Here is a 13,231-nt window from a genome sequence, read left to right on the forward strand (position 1 = left end):
AAAAAAAATCACATGTTTCAAGGAGTATCTGATGGCTAACATAGCCCTGGTTTTATGGCACTGAGTTGATTTTATTTGCTGCTTATTTTATTATATAAAAGATTTCGGTGATGTGACATCATTTTGACTGGGAAGTTTTGATTTGCTTTTCCCTGTCAGTAGGATTTTATTACTGAATATTTTCTCATGCTTTCACATATAATGATTAGCCTAGTTAAATATTATCCATATACTCCTTTTTAGTCATGAAATAGAATAGATTTATAATAAAAATATCTCTCAATCCTAAAACATCTCTCTGAAAATTCTATATTAAAGGATTTCAAAAGAATCTGAAAATTTTCAAAAGAAAATGGAGGAGAGGTAAGACCTCTGAGAGTAGTACCTCTAAAGGAGGTAGGACAAGGAAGCCACCATAAGGAATCTAATAAAATACGGTATGACAGTTTGGTTAGGTCCAATGAAGAATCAGGAACTGACATTGGAGAAGTTGTCAGGGATCAATCAGATCATGAAGGACCATACTGGGTAATCATGCCCAGTTTGCCTGGGAAGTTCCAACTGGCACCTGTGATACTGACACAATTATCAATAATTATACCCTCTTTCACTATAAAAATGTCTCCATTTTGCATAACAAATATATGGCATATTACCTACAACCTAGCTCAAACTGGATCTTATGGCAGAAGGGGAATTATTACAAATTTTAATATGGCAAATAACAACCATATTTGTATTGTAAGAAGTCATTCTGAAGTAAAACTACCTTTATTTGCAGATAACAAGATGGTATATGAAAAATCATAAGGGATCTACCAGAATACATTCTAGAACAAATACCACGGGATATAAAATTAATATACAAAATAAATTGCTTTTCTAGATAATAGTAATAAACATTTGGAAAATAATTTAAAAATACATAATTTGAAATAGGACACAAAATACTTAATAAACTTAAGAAAAATGTAGAAAATGCTTACACTGAAATATACAATAAATTAGTAAGAAAAATTTAAGAAAACCTAAACATATGGAAAGATAAACCATGTCCATGGATCAGAAGACTTAATATTGTCAAAATGTCAATAATTTCCAATTTGATCTATAATCAATACTATTTCAACAGAGACACAGCAGGACATTTTTGTTTTGTGTTTGTGGAAGTTGACAAATTGACTAAAAGTATGTAAGGATATAAAAAATGTAAAATAGACACATCAGGTCTTGCAAAAAGAAGAGCACCTATGGTTTGTGTTTCATATTTGTTGCCTTGTTTCAGGATTTACTGTAAGGCTACAATGATCAAAGTCACATAGTCCTGACAAACAAACAATCTAGATCAATGGAATGGAATACAGATTTCAGAAATAGCCCTAGATATATATGTTAATATTTTGACAAAATTCAAAGGAATGTCACTAGGAAAAAGAAAATGTCCTCAAAAAATGGAAATGAAGCAACTGGGTAAATGTAGGGGGAATGAATCTCATTCTCTAACAGATTAAATGAAAATAAGAAAACACTGAGACAGATATAAGAGCTAAAAGAGAAAGCTGTAAATATAAAGCCTCTAGAAAAAATATGAAAAATGTTTTTGCAAATTTGGAGAAGGCAAATCTCCTAGGACAGAAAAAACATTAACCATAGAAACAATGACAAATTATACTTTAAACATCTTGCTCACCTAAATAAATTAGTAAATAGTAGGGGCACCTGGGTGGTTCAGTCTGTTGAGTGTCTGACTCTTGATTTCAGCTCAGGTCATGATGTCAAGCCTGATATCAGGCTCTCTGTGCTTGGTGGGGCGTCTGCTTGAGATTCTCTCCCTCTCCTTCTGCCCCTCCCCACTCAAGTAAATAAATAATTTTTAAAAATAGTAAATAATAAATCCAAAAACTGAAAAAATATTTTTATTACATCTGATGAAGTGTTTTTATATAAAATTCATAAAGTACTCCTACAAATCTAATAATAAAATCAATTAAAACAAAAAAACCTGAGAGGGACCTGGGTGGTTCAGTTGTTAAGCATCCCACTCCTGATTTCGGCTCAGGTCATGATCTCAGGGTTGTGAAATTGAGCCCCACGTCGATGCTAGGCATGGAGGCTGCTTAAGATTCTCTCTCCCTCTCACTCTGCCCCTCCCCCGCACCCATCCACACGCAAGAGCTCTCTCTCTTTCAAAAAAACCACAACCAAACAAAAACACCAAAAACTGAAAAGGCACAATTTTACTTCCACTGTAATGATTTAAATCCAAAAGACTTCAGTTACCAGTCTCTGCAGTGTCCCCAGTTATCTTTATCTTTCTGGTATTCACCTAAACCTTTCCCATTATGTACCAGGATTGTTCTGTGTTACTAATACCACATGGCAGTAGTGATGGTACATAATTATAAGATTTTATTACAGAAGTTTACGGCTTCTATATTGAGTCTTCTCTCTCTCCCTCTCACTTTAAATCTTTCCTTTTTTTTTTTAATTTTATTTATTTATTTGACAGTCAGAAATCACAAGTAGGCAGAGAGGCAGGCAGAGAGAGAGAGGAGGAAGCAGGCTCCCTGCTGAGCAGAGAGCCCGACATGGGGCTCGATCCCAAGACCCTGGGATCATGACCCGAGCCGAAGGCAGAGGCTTTAACACACTGAGCCACCCAGGCGCCCCTCACTTTAAATCTTTCTTTTCACTCCACCTTTCCATCACCATGGAGAGATCACCAGAAAAGGAAATGGAGATTCCTGCCAATATAGATGTGAGCTTGAGGGTGGCTAGTCCAGCACCTTCAAATAACTGGAACCCTGTTCAACAACTTGACTACAACCTCATGAGAGGTCCCGAACCAGAATCATCCAGCGAAGTCACTCCTGGATTCTTGATTCTCAAGAGCTTTGTGAGGTAAGACATAGCTCGCTTTTGGGGGAGGTTTTTTTGTTAGTTGGCTTTGGGTTTTTTGTTTTTGTTTTGTTTTTTTGTTTTGGATAATTGCTTATATAGAAATAGATGACTAATGCCAAGGCAGATAATACCTAAAGGTGTAAGGATTTGCAGCAACTTGAACTGTCACACATTAGAAAATTGTTCTGATAATTTATCATAATATAAAAAATAATTCTACATTCTAGCAATTTCACCAAGAAAAATAAGTGCCCAAAGAAACACTTGTACAGTAATGTTCATACCAGCTTTATCCAAACCGTCTCAAATTGTATACATCAAGAGGAGAATGGGTAAACATGTTATAATTCATACTATGGGATTCCTAAAAATGAAAAGGAACTCATGATATGTGCAGCATCATTGTGTGTCAAAAACATGTTTAGCAAAAAAAGCTAGACGTAAACTGTTAATTTCATCAATATAAAGTTCTAGAACAGAAAAAAAAATGGTCTGTTGTGAAAAAAATCGCAAGCAAGACCATCAGGAGAGGGGAGGAAAGGGAGAGTAGAGAGGTAGTTAACTGGAAAAGAATATTAGAAAACCTGCAGGTGTAATGGATACTAATATATATTGAAAACTAGTGTGTGCTTGTATGTATATAGGAGTGGTGGTTATACTACTGCATACATTTGAAAAAATTTCTTCTAACTGTACACCTAAATTCTCAACAGTTTATTGCATCTCAATTATGTCTTCATTTAAGAAAATATTTGAGGAATGCCTGGGTGGCTCAGTTGGTTAAGTGTCTGCCTTCAGCTCAGCTCATAACCCAGTCCCACATTGGGCTCCCTGCTCAGCAAGGAGCCTGCTTCTCCCTCTGCCTGCCCCTCCCCCTCTATCTCCCTCTCTCTGACAAATAAATAAATAAAATCTTTAAAAATAAAAAAGCAAATATGTGATAGGAGAAATGTCTCTCTGCTGTGTGGTAAATTAATAAGACAGCAAAACTGACATCAGAAAGGTACTTAAGGTGACTGATTTAGTAACCTAGGTGACAGATGATATTGAGTTTAATTCTATGATCAGACCTATTAGGCACAAAGAAAAATGAAGTTAGTCATGACCTTGAATAGTAAAATATCAGCTTGGGTCATCTCCTTATTATCCTCCAGGTTCAACCCATTGCTTCCATTTCAAATCTAATATAGATGTTGCAATCAAGAGTAACAACATGGATTTGCTCTGAATAATTGGTTGAGTAATTTTGCTAAGAAACTCAAAGACAGTGGTTTCACACTATCTCTGAAGAAAGATCCTTATTTGCATATCATTAAGGAATCTGTCTTCAAGGAGTTTCATGTGTCAGCATTTATTTTCTTATTATACTAGAATCTAATCTACATCTGTTAGAAATACTAAGTTTACAATAATCATCTAAAATTAATGACCAGTATAGGCATTCTACAAACTTAGCTACCTCTCCCCTATTTTTCTTATCTCACACAACTTACAGCAGGGAACTGAAGACTTAGAGAATTTTTAAATTCTTTTTTTTTTTTTTTTAAAGATTTTATTTATCTATTTGACAGACAGAGATCACAAGTAGGCAGAGAGGCAGGCAGAGAGAGAGGAGGAAGCAGGCTCCAGGCTGAGCAGAGAGCCCGATGTGGGGCTCGATCCCAGGGCCCTGGGACCATGACCTGAGCTGAAGGCAGAGGCTTAACCCACTGAGCCACCCAGGTGCCCCTTAGAGAATTTTTATTAAGAAACCCTCTCATGGGGCTCCTGGGTGGCTCAGTGGGTTAAAGCCTCTGCCTTGGACTCAGGTCATGATCCCAGGGTCCTGGGATCAAGCCCCGCACTGGGCTCTCTGCTCAGCAGGGAGCCTGCTTCCCTTTCTCTCTCTGCCTGCCTCTCTGCCTGTTTGTGATCTCTGTCTGTCAAATAAACAAATCTTAAAAAAAAAAAAGAAAAAAAGAAAAAGAAACCCTCTTATGGGGGCACCTGGGTGGCTTAGTGGTTTGGGCCTCTGCCTTCGGCTCAGGTCGTGATCTCAGGGTCCTGGGATTGAGCCCCACATCTGGCTCTCTGCTCAGGGGGAAGCCTGCTTCTCCCCCCACCCACCCCACCCCCGCCTGCTCTATGCCTACTTGTGATCTGTCAAATAGCTAAATAAAATCTTAAAAAAAAAAAAAAAGAAAGAAAGAAACCCTCTCCTGCACTCTCCTAAAATTTGGATTTTAATAGATGTGGAGAAGATGCTTCTGCTTCTAGGAATATCCCAGGAAATAATGACCCTATACTAATACCAAAAACAATAACAACAATGACAACATATAAGAGATGTTTACCATGTGTGAAGCCCTTACCGTGTATCATGGGAATTACTACTCAAACTTATGAATAATTATTATCTTCCTTTTTTATATATGAAGAGATTAAGGCTATATGAAGGCAACTGAGGGCCAGCAAGTAATGATAGGGATAGGAATTTAAATCCTTGTCAAGTGTGGCTTCATAGCTTATACTCTTTAAGGGCCACACTGTACTGTAGGAACTGCTCGCTCTTTTGTCTTTGTTGGCAGCTATACATGCTGAACTTGGAGCGAGATACCGTCAGGAAGACAAAAAGGTTTTTCTTTCTTCCTCTTTAAAAAGAAGACAAATTTCAGGGAAAACAAAACGCAATTTCCATTAATTAAAAAATAATTAAGCATTTCTAGAGGCAAAGCACTTCTCTACAAGCCTGGGTTATATAAGTAGACAAAACAGTGTCTCTGCTTTCACCAATCCTGGCTTCTACTGAGGGAAATAGAAAATAAAAAATAATAAACCAGTAAGCAACAAAAATTATCTACCTGATTACTGAAGGCTCAAACTATAAGGAAAGATAAAAACATAGATGAGAATAAGCGTAATTGTGGGTACAAGGTTGAGTGTTGTTTGCAATATTACGCTGAATGATCAGTTTAGGCCTCACTGGAAAGGTGATATTTGAGCAAATCCTAGAAGTTAAGTGAATTAGCCAGTGGATATCTGGGAGAAATACATTGCATAGGGAACAGTATATTAAATATAATTTCCCTATTGTTATCATAACCAATGTCTCAGAACAGGGAAAAAATAGGTGAAGAGTGTTATACTTTCATTTAGTGCAAATGTGAAAGGCTGCTAAAAGGAGGCAGAACTTTCTAGAGAAGGCTAAAAACCAGTCTGGGTTCCTTTTCTTTCACCTATCTTGTAGCCACATAATAGAAGTTTAAGGATTCAATGAGAGAGGCATTCTTGTATAAGAAGTTAATTGGCCTATGAGTAGAAAGAGCTGTGCAATTTCTTATCCCCTCCTCCCACAGAGATACTTGCACCACCTCTAGCTCAAGGCAATTAAAAAAAGGAAGTCAAGAAAGCCACTCATTGATGTCTACCATGATGGAAAACTAACAAGGGCAACCGCTATCTCTACCACAAATAGAAAACTTGCGTACCAGCTTCTTACTGCTCTGGGAACACCAAGTGGATAGGGAACTCTTCGGTAAATATGCCCTGAATTCTCTGTAATCTGAGCAGTCCAAATGACTACTCTAGCCTGATTATTTCCTGAAAAAGTTTAAAGGTAATAGGCAGGTTTGAATAACCCTAATAGGGAATCAGTGTAAGAAAGACCTTCACTTCCAGAATCTGACAGGCAGTTTTGCTGAGTACATCCCTCAGTCCATTCATTTTTCCTTCCTTCCCTCCCTCTCCTAAGCTAAATGGAGATAAAACAAACAGTCATATTGGAATCATCTTTAAAAACTGTCTATTTCTAGAAAGAGATAATGCTGGCAGAAAAGCGGGGTGGATGTATTTTGGAGTGGAGCTGAAGGGGTATCATCTGACATCAGCCATCATATAGCATAACTCATGTCAGGGAATAGTGCAATGCTTGAGGTCCCCAAAAGTGGAAAGGAGAAAGACGGTTATTTTCAGGGAACCCATCCAACACCCCCATGAAAGAATAACTCAGCATTTAGGTTTCTGTCACCCAGGGAACACAATTTACGATCTTTCTGCTCCTTTAATTATCTCCTTTCCCTCTACTCCAATCTCACAAAAAAGTCAAGAATTTAAGAGAGAAGGAAAGGCCTAACAAAAAAGTGAAGAAATAGTGTCAGACTAAAGAAATCTTAGGTTAAGTTTGATCAGAGAATACAAGAAAAAGCAAAACAAAACTCAATGGGAGACTGAAAGATGAATTTAGAGGAGAGTTTAATGCTTCAAAATGAGATTATTCTAAACTTTAAAATGAATAGAAAATTTATGGGATTTACCTTAGATATTGTCCAGGTGTGGGGAAAAGAGATTCAACAGCAGATGAACTTTGAAGAGAAATATAACTTCTAGACAATACCTACCTATGTATGTTCAATACTTAGTGTGTTCAATAAATCTGTTATTGGGAAATTCGAGCAGATATTAAGTATCCTCTAATAAAAGACATGAAATTAAAGATCTACAAAAATCCTTAGAAAAAATAAAAGATGCAAGGAACTATACTAAATATTAAAGTAGAAATAATACTACTACTTCAATATCTGGATAGCTCTGTCTTCAATATGTATTTTTTTAAAGATTTCATTTTATTTATTTTAGAGACTCAGCAGAGGTGTGTGCGCGCACACATACACACGTGCATGCGTGCACACACACGCATACACACACACACATACACACACACACGGGAGCAGGGACGGCTCAGTGTTGGAGGAGAGGAACAGGCAGACTCTGCACTGAGTGTGCAGCCCGATGTGGGGCTTGATCTCCTGATCCTGAAATAATGAACTGAGCCAAAATCGAGAGCCTGAGGCTTACCTGACTGAGCCACCCAGGCACTGCTATCTGCAATATATAAATATTTACACTTGATATTTTTAATCACCTCAATCATATAAGCAACCGCTTGATTAACTTTGGCATTCAGTAACATCAAAGTACATATGCTTCAATGTTAAAGGAATGTGAAGTTACAACTAGAAATTGGGGCTTCATTTTCTTCTGAGAATATTTGCATGCATATTCTTATTATCTCTCTAGACTCATGAGTTTGATAAGGAAGATAGTATGATAGCCGTAGGAAATGAGATATGGAGAAAATAAGGCACTACTTCAAGTCTTCTTGAATATTAGTTATAGAACAGGATTAAGACTCCCCTAGTCAAATTCCTAGGGCAATAATCCAAATTACACAAGTATAACCAGCCCTCTTCTTCCCAAAGGTAAGAAAATACTTGGATTGTTTTGAGATATAAAAGGCCTCTCCAGTTAACTTTACTGGGAGGGTTATTTGCTATTCATTTCTCCCATTTTCTAGAGAATAAATAACCTTTAAAAGAAAATAAAAAGCCTTATTTAAGTTACACATTAATGGCTTAGAGTAAAAATAAAATTTAACTCCCAATCATATTAATCCCTATAATATTATGGTAAGAGTGCAAAATATGGTAATAATTCTATATCATTATAAAAATCATTGTATAACTCTACAAAGGGCAATGTAAACACTAAATTTATATTACACACTCCACCCATTAATAAGGAAAACCATATGAATACCAAATAACTTAATAATGGGGAAAACAAGAATGTTTTTTAAAGCAAAGATCCTTTGTAATAATTGAAATCCTGCCATGAACTCAAGTTTGGTTGTAGAACCAAAGTCTATGTAGTGAGACAAAAATATATACCTGTTCCCCTTCAACCACAAGTGTGTGTCATTCCAGCAAAGCCTACCTGTATTTAAACTGTGAAAATCCTGTCTTGGAATGACTAGGAATTGTGACAGTGACAAGAAGCCATAGCCCTACTACCATATTTAAACAAAGGTAAAGTCAGTCTTAATTTCAACTTGAAAAATTCTTGATATGGAAGCAGATTTTCAAGTATATAGAACACAGACCTCGATCATTAAATATTCCATAATTCAATTATTATGAGAAGATTATTCTAAATGAAGCCTATGATATCAGAGAGACATTTATGTAACTATTTAAATTAAGAGCCAATTCTTAAATTCCTGCCTACAATCTAAATGTTTTGTCTGGAGGGTGATGGGCAGCTGGGTTCTGAGAAATACTGGGTGATAATATTTCTTTTTTTTTTCCCTCCCCAGGTAGATGTTTGCCTCAGGGTAGATTATTAGAAATGGTATATTTACAACCAAGCAATTAAGTATGCTGAGGAAATTATTTTTTTCTAGATAAAACCAAGTGGCACATTTGGAAAGATAGGACAAAGTAAGGTTGTATGTAGAGACGAATTCTGTTAACTAACAGGCTTAGAGTGAAGAATCACAATGTCCCCCCTACATGAAGAATCATAGCCTGTTTAAAGTTAAAAATGATGAGAAAAGTGGTTATGGAATAAAAAACTTCAACAACTCACAAAAAAGTCTCCTAAAGCATTTTAGGAGTTCAGATGACAGCAAGAACAAAAGTATTTATGAATCTTTAACTTTATTTTTTTTTTAATTCATTTGTTAGTACTTCAAAGTTAGGGTTACATTAAGGATCAAAAAGTCAATCAAATTCATCTCCACTCAATCTATCCTTGAAAATAAATTCATTGTTATAAAAATCTTATTTTATTCCAATAGAAATAACAATGTATTCTACCACTTAGTTCCAATTTATTCTAAAAATTTTTCTGTTGTATCTCCATTTCTTCTTGTTAGTGTATTTTTACTATAAGACAGAATGTAGTTGCATTGAAAGAGTGTATAAGATTGTGAAATTTGTTTTAAAACCTATTATGTATGAGTAATTGTACATAGACTGTATGTAGTTTGTGAATATAATTACACACTTTCATACGTATATGCATATTTTATTTTTTCAGCCAATAGCTGACTCACACATGAGTTGCATTTATTAAAATTCTTTATAGATATTCCCTATGCTTTGTGGTTTGTATAATATGCCCAATGACTTTCAAATAAAACATTCTATATGTGAAATTGACTCATGTTCAGTTGAATAATGAAGTAGCAATAATCAAAGCACTTGTAAATATTAAATATGGTGGTAAATAAACTTTTGAAATCAGCGAAGTAAATACCACTTTTCTTCAATGTGTGGTCTAAGGTACTTGTTGAAAATGAATATTCCTGAGTTCCATCCCAGACATAATGATTCAGAATTTTTCAGTGTATGGTTCAGGAATCTCCATTTTAGCAAGTTTTCTAAGTAATTCTTTTGATAGCACTATATACAAGATTCAGGACAGTTTATATAACTTTGAGGTTCAGAAATTAATATTCCACACATAAGAAGAGATACTAGCTATTAACATCCTCACCTCAATGCTTTATATCCTTCCTTTACTTTTGTATAAGCACAATATAATAAATTTAATCAATTTAATAAAGAAAAAAACTTACTCTTTGCAATTACGGAAATGAAAAAGTCAGTAAAATGTTCGGGTTTTTTTAATTCCTCTTCAACTTTCTAGGTGCTTCTACTTCCACTATTTACCCAAAAAGCCTCTTTTAATTTGGCTCCCAGTATCCCACATTTTCGCAGATGATTTTTGTCCTTCTTTAGAATCAGCTTTAGACATCAAAAGCTTCTATTTCCATCCAGCCCTATTCAGCCACTCAAATGGCTTTTTTTTTTTTTATGGGGTTGCAGCAAACTGAAACTCTGATCACATTCTCTGCACTAAACTGCAATGACTCCATTCCCTCTCATTACTGACAAAATGTGAAAATCCTATTGGAGAGTTTACATGACACATAGTTTCCATTCTTCAGAGCTATTTATAAAATCATCTAATGCAAAGAATGAAACATTAAAATGTACCACTAAGTTTTACTTTTTATATAATAATTGGAAAAGAAAAGTCAGAGCTGTGGCAATGAAAAGACATCTTAAATATGATACCATCATGAATAATAATAAAATTACATATTTTTCATTAAAACAAGGCCATCAGAGATAAATAATAATGTATTCATCTAGTTAGTTAAAAAACTGTTTACTAAGATAGACATGAATAGGAAGGAAAGACCTATTTCCCTGTCTTGTCTAAATTTCAATCCACAGGTTTCATAAATGCTAGGAATGTGAGAATGATTTTCTATCCATAAACAACTACCAACTCTGTAACTTCTGAAACAAATTAAGAGCTATACATAACATTAGACAGAAAAACATATGTGCAAATTTTAAATAGAAAAAATGTTTTTTCAGGATTCCACTCAAATGTATTGCACATGAAACATTTCCAGTAGAAGGCTGTCTCCACTTTTGAGAAAGCTACCTAATCTCATACTCTTAATGAAAACACATTCTATTTGAAAGTAAACGGGAAAGGTATGAAAAGTGCTGAAAGAATTAAGCAGACCCTGTCTCTGTTTAGAAACTCAAAAAAAAAAAAAAAAAGAAAGAAAGAAAGAAAGAAAAAGCTTTCACACCTTATTTTCTCTGAGTCTCTTCTTAATCAGAAATCTGCATCTCCCATTACCTACCCTAGAGAATGGAGGACCAGAGAAGTTAACTCAAAATTTTTTGATAAAATAATAGCTTAACTCCTCTCCCTTTTATCTCCTTTTGTTACAACTACTACATAAGAGTGTCAACTCCCATGAACACCTTAGGGCAAGGGCTTGATTTCTTCTATAGATTTTTTTTTCTCTTATTTGGGGGGAGGGCAGTATGAGAGTAATTCTTATAGAGTTTACTTCAAAATGACAGTATGGAAGAAAGTAAGAAATGTAAATAATCAACCTTTGGTCCTGGTTGGACATCCTGAGGGAATGTATATGTGTGGTGTCAGGGGATGTTTAGGTGTGTAGATAAATAATGCTTTTAGGTGGAGGAATATTCCCTGATACTTTTGGTGCAATAAAGTTCAAGAAAATTTAGGTGCAAAACACTTCAGAGCACACACTGGCTCAGGGTTTGGGGGAATTCATCTCCCCTCTTCCCATCTTTTCCATTTAGTGCAGCAAGGCTTTAAGGCATCAGTGCCTAACTTGACAATTTTGGCTTAATATTCACCTGGTTCAGCTTATTTTTTTCAACACTGCAGCAAGACCAAGTCTTTTCTAATCATATATCCTCTCTATGCATTCATCAACTAAATTCTCCATCCCGTGCCCCCTCCCATCAAGGAGGGGGTAGGGAAATCAGAACAGGGCTCCCAGAGGTCATTAGTACTCCTTGGCTCCTTCGGCCTTCCATCTGTACTATAGGGATGTCCTACATAGAATTAGATATCCTATGGGGCTAGATAAGCCTCTTTCCTTTTGGCCCTAACTGGGACTGCTGTCCCTGGTGCTGAACCATGTTTGCCCATCAGGGAATCTGCTGCCAGGTCAATGGGGCTGAATAGAAAATCTGGCTGACTGATCTTAAAGAATGCTCAGGTACAGGAACAAGCAATACTTCGGTGAACAGGAACAGAACCCCTCCCCCCCCCCATACACACACACACACACACACACACACACACACACACATACACACACACAATCTCCTGGGTATTCTCCAGGATCCCGTTTGCAGTTTTCTCCTCCAGACCCCCACCCAAAACGCCTCCAACATGGCCTCAAATGCCGGCTTGTATCAGCACAGCCCACCTCGATATCAGATTGCAGTATTATGAAAATGCTACCCCCCAAACACAAAGTCTTTATGACGTTAGCTTTTCTACTCTAAAACAAAACAAATAAAATCTAAGAAATTAATAAATAAACCAAAGTGACCTTCTTCTTTCCTCTCTCTATCTTCTACCCTGTATTTTCACATTCCCCTAAATTATAACCCCAAATCCTAGAACAGGGTTTAAAATCTGGGTGGTCTCCGTAGTTCCACATCTCCACCCCCTCCCCCACCCCTCCGGAACAAAACAACGCTGAAAACAGCACATCTTACCCAGGGTAGAGCGATAGCAGGAGCAGAATCCACACCGTCATTTTCTGTGAAAATACAGGAGTCGAGTAGTCTGAGCTTCCTGTGCTCCATATATTTGTCGAACTCATCGGGTTTTTTTTTTTTTTCCTCCTCTGCCTCTAGTCTCTTGGTTGCAGAAGAATCCCTCCCCTTTGTATTATTATTATGCTTATGATCTGATGGTGGCTCCCCCCACCTGCCTCTAGTAGGTCCCGACAGTGGGGAGCTGTATTGCCATCAGCTTTGGGAATTAATATTCAGGGGGCAAAAATAAGATCGGCACAAACGCTTGCAGATACCATCAAAGCGTCAGCTCTGGGAGCGGCTTCCAAGTCTGGGGGAATAATGTATTTGAGGCAGGGGGAGGGTAAGGGAGAGACGCACACCGAGGCAAATAAGGGAGAGAGATGCGCGCACAC

At 36.6% G+C, this 13,231-nt stretch overlaps 1 protein-coding gene across 7 annotated transcripts in view; it reads right to left on the reverse strand.

Annotated features, from left to right (window-relative positions):
• The window catches only part of GABRG2 (gamma-aminobutyric acid type A receptor subunit gamma2), a gene marked incomplete at both ends in the record, with an annotated part of 104,251 nt that extends 91,350 nt beyond the window's left edge, over positions 1–12,901 (reverse strand). For all 7 annotated transcript variants that reach the window (XM_080803791.1, XM_080803793.1, XM_080803790.1 and 4 more), the window contains one exon: positions 12,795–12,901. In XM_080803791.1, coding sequence (XP_080659917.1) covers positions 12,795–12,901 — 107 coding nt within the window. The remainder of the gene's footprint in view (positions 1–12,794) is intronic.
• Positions 12,902–13,231: the final 330 nt, after the last annotated feature.

Source organism: Martes martes (genome assembly GCF_963455335.1).
Source record: "Martes martes genome assembly, chromosome: 5".
NCBI lineage: Eukaryota > Metazoa > Chordata > Mammalia > Carnivora > Mustelidae > Martes > Martes martes.